Genomic DNA, 19937 nt, shown 5'->3' with positions numbered 1-19937 from the left:
CGCTTACCGTCGGGCGGGCCGTATTCCTGTTTGCCACCATCATTGTATTATTTAAAAAAACTTTATCATATCGGAAAAAACAGATATTTCTCTTGGTAAGTTTATGACAATTGTCACAAGAAACACTACAATTGTCACGAAATTCCGACATATAACTCATTACCTGTCAAGAATTATACCTACAATTCTTCTAAATCTTTAACAATTGTCAGAAACTTCGCAGGAGAAATATGTTTTATTCCGATATGATAAAGTTTTTTTTTAATAATACAATGATGGTGGCAAACAGGAATACGGCCCGCCCGATGGTAAGTGGTAATCGTAGCCCATGGATGCCTGTGACGTCAGCAACAGTGATTTTACAATTTACAATTCGTCGCACCTGTCACCGATGTGAAATTGGGGCCTGACCGTTGTCTGTAATCAATCAAATCTTGCAAGTTAAATTTGATCCACTTCCCGGTTTCCGATTGAGCTGAAATTTTGCATACATACGTAAGTTGGGTGACAATGCAATATTATGGTGTCATCGAGCTGATCTGATGATGGAGACCAGAGGTGGCCATAGGAATAGGAACTCTGTGATAAAACAACGAAACCTAATTGTGTTTGGGGTTCTTAGAATTGTCTCGATGAGTATTAGTTGCCTGTAGATAAAAAAGTACAGTCGGCGATAAAAGCTTGTACCAAAAATGAAATTTTTGCCAAAAACTTATTGGCTACGACAGTTTAAATTTCTTTTATTTAAAGTAGAAACTACAATGTAAATTACAAATTGTACCCTTAGTGTAAATTTCATTCGATAGCGTGACGAAACGTTCTCGTTTGCGTTATGCCTGTTTTTGTATGGAACTCTGAACAGCGCGCCAAGCGGGACGTTTTGGAAACTCAAAAATCCCATTAAAACTGGCCAATTGCGGGTCGGACTCGCGCACGAAGGGTTCTGTGCCATTACGCAAAGAACGGCAAAAAAAATCACGTTTGTTCAATGGGAGCCCCACTTAAATATTTATTTTTATGTTTGTGTTTTTAGCATTTGTTCTTATAGCGGCAACAGAAATACATCATCATCTGTGAAAATTTCAATCGCCTAGCTCATATCGGTTCATGAGAAACAGCCTGTTGACAGACTGACAGACAAGACTGTCAGATAGACGGACAGCGGAGTCTTAGTAATAGGGTCCCATTTTTACCCTTTGGGTAATACGGAACCCTAAAGAGGACACTGGCGAGTCCGAATCGCACTTGTCCGGTTTTTTGACCGTAGCTGCGGTGTTTTTGTGAACGGTGGTGGCTGTGTGTTGTCTTCATGTTATGAGATAATACAGTTAATCTCACTCGCATAACAATGACATAAAACAATGAGGCATGGATCAAAAACTGTTTTATGTTAATGTATCGTATCAATAACATGTGACATAACGGTGCCCCGACATAAGTATCTTCTCTGTACATGCTAGTATCGCCAGTATAGGTGCTTAAGTTGTGGCGTTTACTGCACACATTATAATCATCATCATCATCAACACCTACCCGCTTAGCAACTTGTGCTGCTGACTGTACGGTCGGTGGCACTTGAACGCCTTTTTTTTTTCAAGTTTTTTTCACTATTTATACTGACTCCTATAGCTCTACCATCAGTTGGCAGAGTATTTTTCACTTACTTTCAGTGAATAAACGTGCCGTGTGTCACGTTTTACGTTTCTTTACGGTCTTATGTACCTAACTTCACTCCACTCCAAACGATGCTGTCCCTTTCTAAGTATACTAAAAAACAGAGCAAGAGTTATATCGGAGTTTTATACAGCGCCTCTAGGATTCACCTAAAGAACTAAATAACAAAATTGACACATTTTCTCACGTCTACGTAATTTACTATCTATGCATCTCGCTCTCGCATATTAGTGCAAGTGAGATGCACAGAAAGTAATGTTACATATACTGATGGTAGCCGTGAATATGGAGGGTAGAGGTTAGGAGAATCCTTTATGACTTTATGAGAAAACTCCTTTATGGGAGAATATTTGCAAAAACTGGGCACGCTGTCAGCTATTATAATTTTTCTAAATCTTTCCAGAGTAGCGAAAAAAAGAAAACCCATAAACCTAGTTTTTCATTGTATCAATACCGTACTAAAAATCATGGAGAATGGAAGGTACTCGTATTTACAAGTGGAAAAACGTTTTCTCTTTTTGTATGGACGATTACGTAGTATACTTCCCTCTTAAGGTTTTTGACGGACACTTTTTCATTATTAATTACATGGAGATTGTATTCCTTACCTCTACCATCCACTAAGAGCATTTAGAAGGGAGATGTCATCGCTGTCATTTTCTTTACAAAACAGTCTGCCGATTTTTGCGGGGGAGGGGACGTCAAATGTATTGCTATTTCTACATGATTTGTACGTAACGTACAAATAGCCATGTCGGTCCATACAAAAGTTTGCACAATTGTGCAAGTTTTTCGGCAGAGGGGTAAGTAATAATGTCAACAAAAACATAAAGAGTATACCTACGAGACTACTACGACTATGATATTTGATTTATTCGGTTGTCAATATAAAACAAATGTAGGTGTTCTTTCTTCTCGTATGAGATGCCATTACTATGTAGTCTTGCTTGAGATTAATAAACATTACCTATGGTGTTAAAACAAGCTTTTCTTTCCTGCTTGGAACCCTAATCCTAAATCCTAACAGTAAGCACTCAATGGCCACTCCAGTTATTAAATGCTCTAAGACCAATTTTGTCACTTTGTTACTGACTCAACCTTCATTCTAGATTTTTTTAAAGATTTGACGTTGCCATAGTTACGAAAATAATAAACACATCAATGTTAGTAAACAATGTATACATTAAAATATATTGTATTCAAGACAAAAATTGCAAAATATGATAATTACGTAAACATCATTAATAATCGAGTTAAAATTATGACATTGCGTGTTAAAAAATAGGAAGCAAAGTATACGGCGCGATTATACAGGCTACTTTTGGCTACATATTTATTAACTATGATGAAAATAGTACACACATGAGAAGAAATCTTAAAATATTAATATAGGTATGTATTATAATGGTCCGCTTCAGTTCGCACCGCCTACTGCTAAGTAACATTATCTAATTAATAGAGTGTGCGGAAAGAGAAGAGTCGTGAAATTTAGGGGAGCCCATACATTATACCTACGACTCTTCTCTTTCCGCACAGACCCTACGTATGACCTTAATAGCGATCTTAATTTTATAGTACCTATATGATCTCGAGTATATTTCAGTGCCAAGCGCTCCATTTCCAATACAAAATGAACCCACGCAGCGGGTTTTTGGCAATAAATGTGTTTAAATCTTATCTAAATTTTCAGATTCTGAACCACCAGCAAAAGTTTTTGAAGAAAGTTTTATATTTCCTGTTACCAAGTTGACATGAAAAACGATTACCTAGGTACAAACACAATAATTTGAACAACGGAAAATAAAATAATACTTAGTAAAGAAATAGTAGTTTATGTGACTGCTACATAATGAAAGGCATTAAAATACGAGTGTGGGTTTAAGAAACGAACGAAGTGAGTTTCTTAAAAGGATCACACGAGTGTTTTAATGCCTAATTATGTACAGTTACATACACTACTTTATCTACACACATATTATTACCTTCTATTATATATTCACTAACCTCATATTTCAACCGACATCCATCGTTGCTGTCTGACTTAACTCGCAGATTTGAGAGGTGGCGGCTCCTAAATATCTTTTTATCACTCATTTTACACGATACTTTTGCTTAAAGTTTGTTTAAAGACAACTATCAAATCAATTTTATAACCTAAAACTAATTAAAAGATGAAACTTTAAGTCAAATGGCGGTAAATGAAAACTTTTTTCACAAATGTCACGCATCTGTAGTTTTTTTTAATTCATAGACAAAAGAATGAAGTCCCTATTCTCATGCTACTCGAGATCAAATGTCGTACGGTTTATATTAAAAAATATACCGAATTGACGTTTCGTATCGATAATTGTTTTAATATCTATGGATACTAGAATAGGCACCCACTTGAGTTTTGACAGCTGTTCCAAATTTAAAACTCATAACCTTACAAAAATCTGTAAAGTTATAACTTTAAAGTACAAATTTTACCTACTACCACAGATAAGAAAGTTCTCATAGTAAAATTGGTTGTGATAATGCTGGTCATTTCCTACGGTTTCTGAATGCATTTTAGAGCAGTAATGATATGTGCGTAGATAAAATAAATAAACTCACAGAACACTTGTATGTTTTATTTTATTTAAGATAATAATGCTTAATAAAATACGTCGCAATCCTTGTGTAAATATTATAATAGGTCTTGCGGTATGTTCTTACTATATGTTATGTGCACCCAGCAACAAAAACAGCAACATGTCTATGTACCACTCCTTGTATTGAGCCTTAATTCTTAATAAATATGTAACTTCTACATGCATACGCATGCATACATGATGCAATGCGGGTTTTCATGGAAATGTTGTTTTCAATCAGCTTCTTGCCTAAAACCAAAAACTGCTCGTAAGCAATGTGATTTTCGCAAATGTAGCAGTAGAAATAGGAAAATATGATGTCAAGTATAACTCATTACCTTTGTACTAAATCAGCCTTTTATCGAACTATTAATTGATTTATCCCTTAAAGTTTTGCTTGAAGTTCACATACTGTTATAAATTTATACATATTACGTTGAAAATTGCATTAATATTCGTGAAAAATCTGCGTATTTGTTGTGTTTACAAGTTGACAGAAATGTCACGTTGGAAACGCACGTATTTTTCCATAACATCTGTCACGTTTACTCGCGTAAAGTATTTACGCAGAATAATTCTGGCTCAGTTTTCATTATATAATTAGAAAGAGAGCGTTTTAGGTGTGAAGTTAGGCAAGTATGGAAAACTCGCGTAAAAACGTTTGTAACTCATGGTACAAATTGAAATTTTTAGTTCTTTACGTGACCGGTAGAGGCACTGTACAATTACTCCATACATTTTCCTTAACTTTCTCACTATCGACTGTCATTCACGGAACTCATAGTAGAGCTACTAATAATTCTATTGATAATGAGTAATGACATAGTTAAAGTCAGTGGAGGATATAATGATAATCAGTAATCACCTGGTCGCCGCGGGGTCATTGGCACGCGCATGCGTCTACACATTTAACAGACCAAATCTGAACCTTATTGAAAAGAAATAAAGTCCACAATATCAAGTTACTGGTGGTCGGCTAAATTCGCAAACTTCTTATGTTTTCCAAAGGTTTGCAACTTTATGTGAATTATGTGTTATTCGTTAAGGTATAAAATCCCTATAAGAAGCAATAAGAAGTTATAGAGGGAAATGCTAGGAACACAATTTTTGACTACGTAACTTTGTTTGGACTAGTTAGGAGGTGAACATATCAAAAGTCCCCGGCCGTAGCCCCGGTGCTGGGGGGTAGAGGGGGGAAAGAAAGTCTCATTTTTCGGTTTTTCACTTATATCTTGGAAATTTTCTTAGCGACATGACACTACTAAGACAAACCAAAAGCTGATAAAATTTGTTACAAGTTTTATTCAGTCAAGTTTTTCGATATCTTGAATAGTTTTTGAGATATCCGCTCTTGAAAGTTTATTTAGGGCTTTCAATTTTATCTTGATATCTACATTAGTGACGCTGCTAGACCGTGTTTGGTATCATTTTCGTATAAATCGTTGGTGCTGAATTCAGTTTTGGTATCACATTGACACCATTCCTAAGAAAAAACATATAAAGTTTAAACAAATACCTTTTTTTTTAATTCCTCTTCACGCTTAAACCGCTCAACCGATTTAATTGAAATTTGGTATACAGATATTTCGAGTCCCAAGACAGGACATAAGATACTTTTTATCTCAATAATCATCCTTTAAAGTTGTGAAATGGAGTATGGGGGGAATTCAACTTCGTCGACGAAACTGAATTCCTGAGGTTAATACTGCTCAAGGTAAGGTTTGAAGTCATGTTTGGTATCACTTTCATCTAAATCACAGATGTATTCCGTCCTAAATTTCATCTAAACCGGTTCTGCGGTTATTGACTCCCCATACAAACTTCCACCCCACTTTTCACACCCTCAAAAGATGCTTTTGGTTATAAAAACCATCCTATGTCGTGTGTCGAGATTTAAACTATTTCTATACCAAATTTCAACGAAATTGGTTCAGCGGTTTAAGCGTGAAGAGGGATTTAAAAAAATATTTATTTTTAAATTTTGGTTTTACTTCGGAATGGTGTCAATGTGATACCATAAATGAATTCAGCACCCCCGATTTATACGAAAATGATACCAAACAGGGCCTAACAGCTTCACTGACGTAGATATCAAGATAAAATTAAAATCCCTAAATAAACTTTCAAGAGCGGGTATCTCAAAAACTATTCATGATATCGAAAAACTTGACAGGATAAAACTTGTAACTAATTTTATCAGCTTTCGGTTTGTCTTAGTAGTCATGTCGCTAAGACGCAAAGTTTCCAAGATATCAATGAAAAACCGAAAACTTCGACCTTCTTACCCCCCTCTACCCCCCAGCAGCGGGGCTACAGCCGGGGACTTTTGATATGTTCACCTCCTAACTAGTCCAAACAAAGTTACGGAGTCAAAAATTGTGTTCCTAGCATTTCCCTCTACAACATTTTTTGAGCATTCATTTCCTGACCTACTAATCTCCTTTAAATGGAGTTACGAGGTTTGCGATTTTAGCCGACGTTGTCTAGCTGTGTCGTTAGTCGTAGCTCGTGCAAATAGCGATATTATTTAAAAAAATACGCATAGTAGGGGCCAGACGGACTGAACAGAAGTATAAACATCTAATAAAAGAAAGTTGATTGTTCTCAGTCGAGAATCGAACCGGACTAATGCCAAATGATCCAGACGAGCCGCAAGTTTCTAAAAATATAAATTATTTGTAATTTTGCAACGAGAGTAGCAAGATAATATCGTTAGGTAATTTCGTAGTAAGTGTTTTTCAAGAGCATTGTTAGTGTGACATATCCTTTCCCAGGCCAATTCATATGCCTAACCTAAAATATTTTATGCGCATAGATTATACATATTTTTATTTAAAGACCATTCTCAAAATACACAAAAATTGGGGTTTCATACAATAGTTAGTGAGAGTAAATTAAAATTTACAATTACAGAAATCACATCGACTAGGTACTTTAGAAAATAGGCAAAATTGCACGTTTTTAAATTATTTTGAATTATTTCTCTTTACTTAATTTCTATCTTGATAAATTGATAATACTTAGGGCATTCTGAAAATTCGTGGAACTGATGGCGACTTAGAAAAAATAAGTCGTCTCATATATTAGAATCCAGAAACTTTCAGGCCTATAACCGCGAACATCGAAGTTCGCAAATTGCGGGCATTTTTCTCTGTCACTCTAATTACGCCTTCATTGGAGTAAAAGAGAAAGATCCCCGCAATTTGCGAATTTCGGTTTTCGCGGTAGCCCCTCAGTATGGCCCACGTATGGCCCTGTACTGCAGTAACTTTCAAAAATCAACAATATCTCAGCAATAACCACCAACAGTTCAACACCTGTGATGACCTGTGTTGAAAGCAGATCCGGTAGTTACAGTACTTAGTGGCGGACTTCCAACTCTCAGGTGTTACATATCGAAATGTCACTATTATTTTGAGAATGCATGTGCACTCGTTTTAATTTCATTTATCATGTTTCATTTCGCCTTTATGGATTTGTGTAGGATGTCTGAAATAGATTAGATGGAAGTAGAATCCTCATCTGCCTCCACTCTCTCTGCCCAACGATATTTAGGATGACCAACAGGACGGCGTCCGGTTGGTCCCAAGCACGCCCTTTTGGCTGCCCAATCTCCACCCATCCTTCCGAGGTGGCCAAGCCAGCGGACACAATCTCTCCGATCTCATCGACCAAATTTAACTTGATGATTTGGTCGATGTGGTTTGGTGTTTTTGATTTGGTTTAAGCTCGGCGGACGTCAAGAGACAGATGGATAGAAAGAGATAGCACTCACCAAGTAGCAGCAGTATCAACGGGTTCTGGAACTGCTCGATATACTTCTTCCACAGCGGATCCTCTTCCTTGACCTGGAACTCGTTGGGACCCACGAAGTTCATTCGATCGTTCGCCTCCCGCCATGATAGACCGCGGCGGACGTCTACGTGGAGACGGTCGGCCACCTGGGGGTAAAAGATGTTTAATAAAGATGAAGAACTAAAATGGAATTGGGCAGGACATGTTGCTAGGCAGAGCCGGCCATCGCCATCGCAGGTGAATGAGAAATTTAACGACAGCATAAGGGTTCATCCATTAATTACATCACACGTTTAGGGGGAGGGAGGGGGTCAAGAAAATGTGACATATTGTGACATGGGGGAGGGGGGAGACACAAACTTTGTGACGTCACTTTAACTTCATCAGTAACCGAAAATTTATTTATTTTATTCGCCGAAAATTTATTTAAATAACAAGTTTCTAAAACGATAATCGTTTTTATTCGTTTAATTTTCTCTCCTAAAAAAATACTATAATTTATATCGTCAAAAATATATTGATAAAATATTAATAATACTTAGGTACTTACTTAATTCGATTTGGCGATTTCGTGGAAAAAATGTGACGTCACACTAGGGGGGGAGGGGTTTGCCAAATGTGACCAAGTGTGACAAGGAGGGAGGGGTCAAAAAACCTAGAAATTCGTGTGACGTAATTAATGGATGACCCCTAAGATTTACGTCACATGCACGTGGTACACTTTCATTGATAAAATCTCTCTTTTAAGATAAGACAATTCTACAAATCTACGATTCTACAAAGCTAATGTAATAAAAATCTATACCGGTATGATAAGGTTTTATCACTGAACCATCTGCGGGCGCAGCACGGTTCCATTTTTATCGACTATCACTATGCGCGTCCCTTTCGCACTTACATACTTGTTACAACGTGACAGGTATGGTGACAAGCGATAAAAACCCCACCGTGCTACGCCGCCTGGTTTCCCATGACACGTACAGATAGTACTTAAGTCTGTTTGTTTATAGCTTTATATGTATGCATTTTCACGGCTAGCCAGTTAAGAATAATTATGCCAATATGCGACTAAGACGCGTGGTTTTATACAGGGTGGCCAAAAAATAAGTGCATTCCCGTTGCCAGGGAGGTTTTGGGATTATACTGAGCAACTTTTACTAGGGAACCAAACCCGAAATGCAAAAAAAAATTCTGTTTCATACATTTTGGCTGGTCCATTTTCTGGATGGGTAAATTTTTTTTCGTGATTTCGGGGTTGGTCCCATAGTAAAAGTTGCTCAGTATAATCCCAAAACCTCCCTGGCAACGGGAATGCACTTATTTTTTGCTCACCGTGTAATATAAGCAAAAAACATAGGTAAAACCCCTTTTATAGTAGAGAGTTTCGTATTTGAATTTTGTAACATCAAATTTTCAAACATGAAATTTTGTAACATCAAACATGAAGTAGGGTCTGTAGTCTCAATATTTTTAGGGTCATCCATTGATTACATCATACAAAATTTCGGAGTTTTTAGACTATCTCTATCTACAACATCCTACTCGTAATACTGCAATGCAATATTAAGTTAAGTCACTAATAATCAACTTCTTTCCCCTGCCCTTATCCCACGTTATGTGGAGTCGGCTCTACATGTTTTTCTCTTCCAGTCTCCTCTGTCTTTCGTGTCCTCAGCACTCACTCCTCTTTCTTTCTCATATCCTCTTTCACACAATCCATCCATCGTTTTTTGAGTCTACCATACCCTCTCCGTCCATCAACATTCATCCCTAACATTCTTTTGCCTATATGGCATTCATCCCTCCTCAATAAAAGTCACTAATAATCAACAACATACCTAAACCCTTCCCTGTCTTTGTCCTCGGCAATTAAATCCCGCACGTCAGTTTGTCATTGACTGTCCTCCATAGACTGTGCATGAGACACACATACAGCTTATTTTAACCCTTAACTAATATTCTGAGAGGCCAATGTGTGCCGAATACCGCAATGTAACGAAAATCGCATGCAAGTTCTTGATCCGTCTAAATGGAGCTTAAGATCATAGTTAGTAGAAAATAAACTGCTTGATATACGACTAGGATGTGGTGCATAATTGTTTTCTATCGTATTTTCTCGGACACGTTCGTATTTGTTATGCTCCTTCAGTCATCATCTACATCATTATCTCAGCCATAAGACGTCCACTGCTGAACATAGGCCACCCCTTTTTTTGGGGGGTGAATGCCATAATCGCCACGCTTGGCCGGCGGGTTGGCGATCGCAGTCGAGTACACCGAATTTGAGGGACGCTGCTGCCCGTCCACCGGTGGTCTCCCAAGTAACACACAAGCAGGATAATAGAGTAAAATTATTATCTTATTCAAATTAAGATTGCATAAATTTTGTGTATATGCGGTGGAAATTACTAAATTCGGAATAAGAAAATATGTGGGCCTAGTGGGGCCTTTATACCAATAAATGCTGAATAAATTTTGCATAGTATCGGTTTTGCATATTAAAGCTGAATAAAACTTATTTCTTACACAGTTACTCAGACATTATTCAGCTTAAAGCATTTGTGGTTACTAAAAGCTGCATAATAGCAGCATTAGCAGCAATTAGCTGCATATATTCTGTGTTGTATGATTTTAAGCAAACAATATTAAGAAAAATGTGATAGTGGCTACTAAATGCTGAAAAGAAGCGTCGGTGAAGACTTTCAACTGTATAAAAGCGGTTGCAGTTTCTGTTTTAACGCTAGTTTTTGAATAAAGGTGGACGCTATTACTGGAAGCTGTAATAAAATCCACATATTATTTGTTATTCAGTAGCTGCATATATGGGTTAATTATGGCTTTTATTGACATAACGTCTGAATAATAAATACTAAAACAACACTTATACTTAAGTTATAGCGATTTTAGTACACATATACTATATTTTCTTGCTAAAAGCTGCAAAATGAACGCAATGAGAAGCGCTATTCAAACTACTGCTTAGTATCAACAAGTGCGCAGTGGAGAGGGTTCCGTAGCTTTATACACGGTCAACAGTGCTACTTGAGTCTGATTGCTTTGAGCTTGAGCGTGTTTTTATTTTATTTTGAACGCATCAAGAATAAATACGCATATTCTTTAATCCAACCATTATTTAAAAAATCGAGGTTTAGTTTTCTTAACAATTCTCTTCGATTGGTTATTTTACACAAGATGCATTGTCCTTTTAATTAGAGATGCACCGGATATTCGGTTACTATCCGGCCTATCCGGCCACTATTTTACTATCCGGCCGGATACCGGATAGTGACCTTCTATTCGGCCGGATACCGGATAGTAACATTGCATGATTTCGGAGTAAACAAATTGGATTTAAGAAACAGATTCAGTCATAATCGTACTTGTTTATTATTTTAAAACAATTTAATCATTCCACTGAATTGCACGCGCACTCGTTTCGAACCTAGAAATGAGTCCGCGCGAACGTTTACTAGGAAACAGGTCAAACCTGCAGAATGCGCACCTGAAAAACCGAAATGTAGGTATAGTTCCGCCGGCCGAATATCCGGCGGCCGGATACCGGATATTCGGCCAGTGTCCAGGCCGGATATCCGGTATCCGGCCAAACAACTATCCGTTGCATCTCTACTTTTAATGACGTAAAACAATTGCTAGTTACCATCGTAAACACTGTTAACTGACCATTTTCATACCTTACTGCAACGAGATAAAGTTTACCAATGGCCATTTAAGGTTGTTGTTAGTTGGCAAACAATGTTTCAAATGCTAGTTATTCATATTGTTGCATTAAAAAGTTGTAGACTGAACTGGGTATGAGAAAAATAAAATAATCACCCTCATAGCGAAATCGATTCTCCTGTCGATTTTGAACAGACTGTTTTTAGTTTTCAAGTGGGTCTACTCATACCCATCCCACACTATACTCGTACTCATACCTAAACAATACTGCCCATATCAAACTATACTTAATTGTACTCATACCCGTGATACCCGCTACTAATATGAATGAATGAATGATATACCCTCACCTTCGCACCTATACCATATTCATATTCATACCATACTCGTAACCATACCATACTCATACTATATACATCTTCGTACTCACGTCGTACATCTTTGCGTTACCTTTACCTACTACATATTTGTCGGAACTGATAACGGAAAAAATAACTGTGTAAAATGCCGTGCCCCCAGATTTATCATATAACTTATATATTATATCGCGTTTATAATATTAGTGGGAAGTAGGATTGAATATTGCCCGTATTACATACCTATAATGTTTTATCATCAAAGTAGTGAGGATCTATGTGGTTTTTACTATTTGTGTATAGAACCCTAATAGGCTTTAAAATTGAGAAAACAATTACTATTATACTGATGTTATTCAAAACTTGTTGTGTTAAGACCATTATTATCTAACATGTTGCTTAGTAACGCGAATAATGTGAATGCTTATTCAGAAATTAGCACAATAATAGCTGTGGCAGCAGCTTATATTCAGCACAGTCGGACGCCATTACGGTTGCTCACTTTCTAACCTCTACAATTATATAGGAATTGAAAATGAACTGAAAAACCCATTTTATTCATTTATAAAACTAGTTTTATCGTAGCATAACTTGTTAAAGTACATTTTCTATCACTTAAACATCTAAACACCGCAGAAAAATTACAAATTTAAATGTGGAGTAGTAAATTTTCTATATTTACTTTTGAAACGGTGCATTATTTACGCGGCGCTTTAAAATTTTTAATAAAATGCATATATATATTAACAGTAAAGTCGCATGCGCAATGAAATTGAAGTTATGTAAACATCAAATAAATATATGGGTGATGTCTTCCTTATTTTGTAAGTTTTCACTGCAGAAACTACACTTTGACACGAGTTCACAAATTAAAATGGAAGACAAATCATTGATTTAACACAAATATCTGAATATATTTTCTGTAAAAATGCACTTTGGAACCAAAAGCTTCATAACGTGCGAATAACTGATTCATTGGGTACAAAGCTGGATAACTTTGGTTTAAAAGCGGTATATAAGCTTTTGACAGCCTCTATACAAGTGTTATTCAGCGATTCAATGTGTGGGCACACACTTATATAGCTATTACATTACTGTTATTCAGAAATAAGCGGCGTGGGCACTGCCCACTTTGCGCCCAAACCTGCTGTATAACGTCTGTATTAGCGCTTATTCAGCTGTTATACAGCTACCTTATTCAGCATTAAGTACGGCATGCTCTATTATTCAAACAATATTCAGCTACGTTGTGTTACTTGGGCTTGGACATGGTTTAAGGACATACCCGGGTCCTGGACGTAGTTTAAGGACATACCCGGGTCCAATCAACATCAGTACTTTTTGTACCGACTGAAATAATATTATAGACTGATATAGCAAGATACGTTCGTACGTTTCCGTGAAAATACAATCATCATCATCTCAGCCTATATACGTCCCACTGCTGGGCACAGGCCTCCTCTCGAGCGCGAGAGGGCTTGGGCTATAGTCCCCACGCTAGAAAATACAATGCAATAGAAAATAATTATGCACTACATCTGTATTCTATCTAAAGGTTAAGTGGTCTGTGGTTTCATTAGAGCCACCAGTTCGTGATATTAATTGACAATTAGTGGTCCTTTGTCTAAGGGTAAAGGTCAGCTCTTGACCTAGACTAGAAGAGGGTTCGGAGGGGAAGTGCCTACCTATAGCTCAATATAGGATGCCTAGCAACGTTTCTCATTACCATACATCGCCCTCGAGGGTAAGGGTTATGTCAGAAATTTTGGCCGTTTGTCGGGAATGCGGCCGGAATACGAAAATCTCAGGTATTTTGGTGAATCAACAGACTTTTCTATTATGTATCACATTTACTTACATAAATCCAAAACAAATTAAATTTAAACAATGTATCAAGCATATATAGATATCGCTTACGGCTATCCTACCCGTCACCGATATGTGTCAGGAAAAATATTCGCATATTAGGAATTTAGTCAGGAAATTCCAAATTTGGATCTGGTAACCCTAAGCTGGAAGATACTCCACCGACAAGAGAATACCTCTTAAGTTAATGATGATGAACCCTACTCGAGGGGGCATTTCCGGGCAAACAATTGATAAAAGAACCTGTATCTTCTATCTAGGTGGTAGAGGATCTGCGGTTTCATTAGAGCCACCAGCTCGTGATATTAATTGACAATTTGTGGTCCTTTGTCTAAGGGTAAAGGTCAGCTCTTGACCTAGAAGGGAAGAGGGTTCGGAGCGGAAGTACCTAGCTGCTTAGATATATAGAATTCTATATAGGTACTTAAGGGGCTATACCGGGTGTGGCCTGTAACATGAGCAAAAAATTAAACTGTACTCATACTGACCAACATTTGTTCAGCGACTTTTAAAAATAACTTGTGGTTTGATTTTTAATACACTTTTATGTTTATTCTAAGACGCAATGTATTGCGAAATTTATGTTTAAGGCGTGACAAGCAACGTCAATCACAATTATATGGCGTGGCGATGGCGTCCATTGAAGATAATATTTATTTTGTATGAAAAATAAGGAGTATAAAAAATACTTCATAATTTTTAAAAGTTGTTGAACTAAAGTGTCACCGTTTGAGGAGTACAATCCATGTTTTAATTATTTGCTCGTTTTACAGGCCACACCCGGTATAACATTTTAAACTCCGTGTCTTTCCATGGTCTTTCCATGACATGAGCACAGCTTTTGCAACTCAGCTGAAACGTCGGAATTTAAGGTAAATAAGTTTTTTTTTGGTTAGCCTTAATTAATTGAATGTTTATATTTATCACACGCCGCTCCTCCGGGTTGGAGTGCTGCAAGGGGAAGGTGGAGTATAGCTTACCTCCTCCCAGGTGAGGATGGAGCCCTCTACGGCGCTGATCCACATGTCGCCGGCGCCGACTCCCACGTCGATCACACGCCGCTCCTCCGGGTTGAGTGCTGCAAGGGGAAGGTGGAGTATAGCTTACCTCCTCCCAGGTGAGGATGGAGCCCTCTACGGCGCTGATCCACATGTCGCCGGCGCCGACTCCCACTTCGATCACACGCCGCTCCTCCGGGTTGGAATGCTGTAAGGGGAAGGTATAGCTGACCTCCTCCCAGGTGAAGATGGAGCCCTCTACGGCGCTGATCCACATGTCGCCGGCGCCGACTCCCACGTCAATCACGCGCCGCTCCTCCGGGTTGGAGTGCTGCAAGGGGAAGGTGGAGTATAGCTTACCTCCTCCCAGGTGAGGATGGAGCCCTCTACGGCGCTGATCCACATGTCACCGGCGCCGACTGCCACGTCGATCACACGCCGCTCCTCCGGGTTGGAATGCTGTAAGGGGAAGGTGGAGTATAGCTTACCTCCTCCCAAGTGAGGATGGAGCCCTCTACGGCGCTGATCCACATGTCGCCGGCGCCGACTCCCACGTCGATCACACGCCGCTCCTCCGGGTTGGAGTGCTGCAACAATTACAAAATGTTACATACATACAAACTATAGAGTAACGACTTTGCACGACCGACGGCAACCATAGGTGGGAACGAAATCGCTGTGTCTCGCGACCGGCGACGGCGGCAACCATAGGTCCAATCGCTGTGTCTCGGTCCAACCTATGGTTATCGTCGCCGCCGTCGCCAATCGCGTAATGTCATGGACGAGCCGAAAGGGCGTTCGCTAACTGGCGCGGGTGCCATTGTAGGTAAAATCCGTCACACGCGTCCGCGCTAGTCAGCCTTGCTCATGCGTTCGTTCTCTAAACCTCTAGCACCTCTACCACCAACAATTTTTTATATCATACAGGTGACAATCGCTATTGTCACTATGACAAAGTACGAAATGGTACAGTCACCTGCAATAATATGTTAACTACTCTTCGAAGGCCGCAAAAATATGTGACACGCTCTTTATGACTGTACAAATAAGATCGTGTCAGATATTTTTGCGGCTCTGTAACATACTATTGCAGGTGACTGCACTGATACTACAATCCTTAACCGTGCGAATTACTAAACCAACTTCGCTCGCGCTGTCAATAAACCCAGGTCACCCAAGCACCCAACATATCAGCACAGAATAAATAATAGTACTAGGTACAGATGACTCACTCTCTAACAAAACGCGTCTGTTACGATCAGCACAGATATGGCGACAGCGCCACGCGCGGCTTACGGCTTTCCCCAAAATTGGTGTGGAACGGATGTACTTTTAGCTACCTGTAGCAAAGCGACGAAATCGCGGAGTGAGCCACGCCTAATAACAGCCAGGTAATAGCGTGCAACGATTTCCATTCAATCATTCATCCATTAGTTACGCTAATTCATTACCACAATGACTATGATATCTGAAGAAAAGGAAAGGTAATTGGCGCGATTGTTGTGCCCCAGTTATACGGGATTCATTGATAAATGGATATAATACACGCGGCATCGTGTCAAGCCAAGTTCAAGCAAAGGAACTGGCTAGCCAGCGCCGAGTGTAATATTACACGAGCCCTTAGTGCCACTTTTGACCCTTCTACAACTCAAAACCTCTTTAACGTATACACATAAAACTACGTGTGTTTAATGATATCCATAAGGACATCTAGAAGCTAGCCAAATTTCATGAAGCTAGCTTAAACGGTTATAAAGATAAGAAGGTCAAAAAGTCGTAAATTTTAGCACTGACTGACTGACATATAGTACCTAAATCTAACCTACTTCCAGCAGTGGCGGGACTTCCATACAAGCCCAAAAGCCGGGCTTGCCCTAAGGCAACTAATTGCCTTACCGAAATTACGTAGTGATAAGATCAATAAAGATTATTTTGAAAATCGCGCGCCAAACGAACCCGTATTATTAAATTCAAGCCACAGCGGCCTCGAACCGCGGCACGAGCGTGTTGCAAAATTATGCCGCGGCGTGGCGCCTCGTCCGCGCGAACTAAATCAGGCGGAGGATGTTCTAGCTATCCTGCTCGAACTCGCACTCGTTGGCTTGCAACCGTGCTTGCTTTTTCGTCCCGCTCTGGGCACTATCAGCCTACAAACCGTCAAAGAACGATGTAACTATTTGTTGGTATGTATAGCAATTTTATAAGACGATTTATGCTTGGATTTTGTGTGAAGTTAGCTGCATAAGTTCGCACAGCGCGCGTTCGCGTTTACTTCAAGTGTATTATTATTTAGTTGAGCCGAGTCAGTGGTCGAGTCGAAAGTAACGAAAGTTTGTTTAAGTGAATTTGATTAAATAGTGAATGTGAATTTGTTCATTGTTGTGGCGCTTAGTTTAATAAGTGTTAACAATGGATCAAGAAGTGGTTCCTTGTGACGGTTTGAAATGCGTCCACGTTTTAGTCAACCAAAACAAGGTAAAGTCTTTGACCTTTGTCGAAAAACGGGACCTAATTTCCCCGGCAAAACCAACACCCGACTTGTGTATTTCTCAGTCAAGTCAGTCGCGTAAGAGAAATTTCTGTAGGGCCGTCTACAAAACTCATTGGATTGTTGGTTGTTCCCATACAAATAAGATGTATTGCTGGTGTTGCATATTTTTTTCGAACGATATTAACGTTTGGAATACTTCTGGCTATAACGATTTAAATAATTTATCTGGAGCAATAAAGAGGCACATGAATTCCGGTAAACATGTGTGCAGTGATTTCTTTTAGCAATTTTGGGAAACAAAGGATCGAGGCCTCTTTGTCGCGACAATTATCAGAAGAAATATCAAAACATAACATGCGTGTTGACAACAATCGTAGTGTTTTTCAGAGGTTAGTCGATATTGTGTGCCATTTAGCACAGCAAGAACTTCCTTTTAGAGGACACGATGAGTCAAACACTTCATTAAATAGGGGCAATTTTTTGGAACTTGTATCGTTGCTATCAAAATATGATGGCGTTCTAGAAAAACATGTTCAAAGCGACAAACCAAGCTCGAGCTATTTGTCTAACAAAATACAAAATGACATTATTCATTCCGTAGCAGACGTGCGCTATGATTAGCTCGCCTCGTCACGCTAGCAGATGCATTTGACCCCGAAGAGTGAAGATTGGACAGTTATTACGAAAACATATCTTTCGGCTTGCCCTACTCCAAAACCCTAGGCACGCTACTGACTTCCAGATGACCTAGAAGAATGAAATTTGGAATCCAGCTCGGTAATTGTGTGTAAGCTAACACCTCACCCGCTTAGCTTCTGGTGCTGACTATACATATATCATTGTCTGGGTACTTGGGTAGTTGATGGGAACCCACAACACAAGCCTTCTTGAGCTTACCGTGGGACTTAGTCAATTTGTGTAAGAATGTCCTTATAATATTTATTTATTCTTTCTGGTGGTCTTGTCATAAGGTCAGCATCTGTACCACTTACCATGATTACTGCTGATGCTGAGGAGTCACCTACACCTACACGTAAAGCGATGTTACGCACTCGTATTCGAGCCAATCATGCAGTCTCCACAACGCGATTAGCTGATGAGTTCGTATAACGCGCGCGATTGGTCGCAACTCGCAACTAGTTGCGTTCATTGACGTATATATCTCAGAACTGGCCTTATGGCCAATAAGAATGTGGCATGAATGGGGCCAGTGCAGCGGTTTGACATCGCTACAACGCGACTGGTTGATGAGTTCGCATCATGCGCGCGATTAGCTGATGAGTTCGTATAACGCGCGCGATTGGACGCAACTAGTTGCGTTAGGCTGCACGATTGGCTCGAATTCGTGAGTGACACCGCTGGACTAGTACCATTTTTAGAGCCCGTAAGGCCAGTCCTTAGATATAATAAGTCTATGGTTGCGTTAGACTGCATGATTGGCTCGAATTCGTGATTGACACCGCTGATGCTGAACTATCACCATTCTTAGTGCCCGTAAGACCCGTCTTTAGATATGTCAATGACTAAACTATAATATAACACGCGCGAAATGCACTGTGATGCGAGTAACTTTACGGAATCGCTAGCGACAAAAGTTTCTTGAAATTCATGGTAAGGGTACCTGATAAAGAAAACGAAAGGAAATTGGCTCGATTATTGTGCCTTGTGCCACAATTAGAAGCTAATTGAAAGGAGTTATCTGATATAAAACAGGTATGTACCAGTTTAACTGTCACTGCACTTTATAAAACAAGTCCCCCGCCGCGTCTGTCTGTATGTGTGTATGTATGTTCGCTATAAACTCTAAAACTACTGAAAGGATTTTCATGCGGTTTTCACCTATCAATAGAGTGATTGTTGTGGAAGGTTTAGCTGTATAATAAAATTTTGTTGTAGTAACAAGATGCTTGTGATGGTAATTTGAGCTCTCTGTTACAGTAATATTACAAATTATAAGTATAAATTTACATATAACGATGAGATTGGACTCTAATTGAAATATGTTCTCGTAACAAGCAGACATTTCGCTGCCCCAATATTACAGGGTTCTATGTTTCACTTTTATCGAACTGAAATTTGAATGTCATAGTGACATTAAGTCGAATTTCAACTATCTTGAAAATGTAACATAGAACCCTGTAATATTGGGCCAGCGATTTGTCTATCGGGTTGATAACCACTGCTATAGTTCGTTTTTTTTAGCATTAGAAAGAACTTGCAAGAAGGTAAGCGATCTTGACATGTCTTTTATTCAAAACGCTTTTTAAAATTCAAAAACTATTACTTATGAAAGCAGAAGAATATAAATGATTGTATTAGATTCATAATTGTTACATATTTGCCGTAACTTATTTTTAAAATGTGTATTTCAATTAAAAGACACATCAAGATTGTTTACCTAATTTCTAATGCTAAAAAAAACGAACATTGTTCACTACACTGCTTAACTGCCGTATTCGAACAAGAT

At 38.9% G+C, this 19937-nt stretch overlaps 1 protein-coding gene across 1 annotated transcript in view; it reads right to left on the bottom strand.

Moving 5' to 3' along the window:
* Nucleotides 1–19937, bottom strand: part of LOC134668772 (calcium-transporting ATPase type 2C member 1) — an 82564-nt gene that overhangs the window by 52625 nt on the left and 10002 nt on the right. Inside the window, exons 2-3 of the mRNA XM_063526231.1 lie at nucleotides 15468–15566; nucleotides 8062–8227 (exon numbers count right to left, since the gene is read on the bottom strand). Coding sequence (XP_063382301.1) covers nucleotides 8062–8227; nucleotides 15468–15566 — 265 coding nt within the window. The remainder of the gene's footprint in view (nucleotides 1–8061; nucleotides 8228–15467; nucleotides 15567–19937) is intronic.

The sequence above is a fragment of the Cydia fagiglandana genome, chromosome 11, assembly GCF_963556715.1.
Source record: "Cydia fagiglandana chromosome 11, ilCydFagi1.1, whole genome shotgun sequence".
NCBI classification, from domain to species: Eukaryota; Metazoa; Arthropoda; class Insecta; order Lepidoptera; family Tortricidae; genus Cydia; species Cydia fagiglandana.
This window is presented reverse-complemented; position numbering and strand designations above follow the sequence as displayed.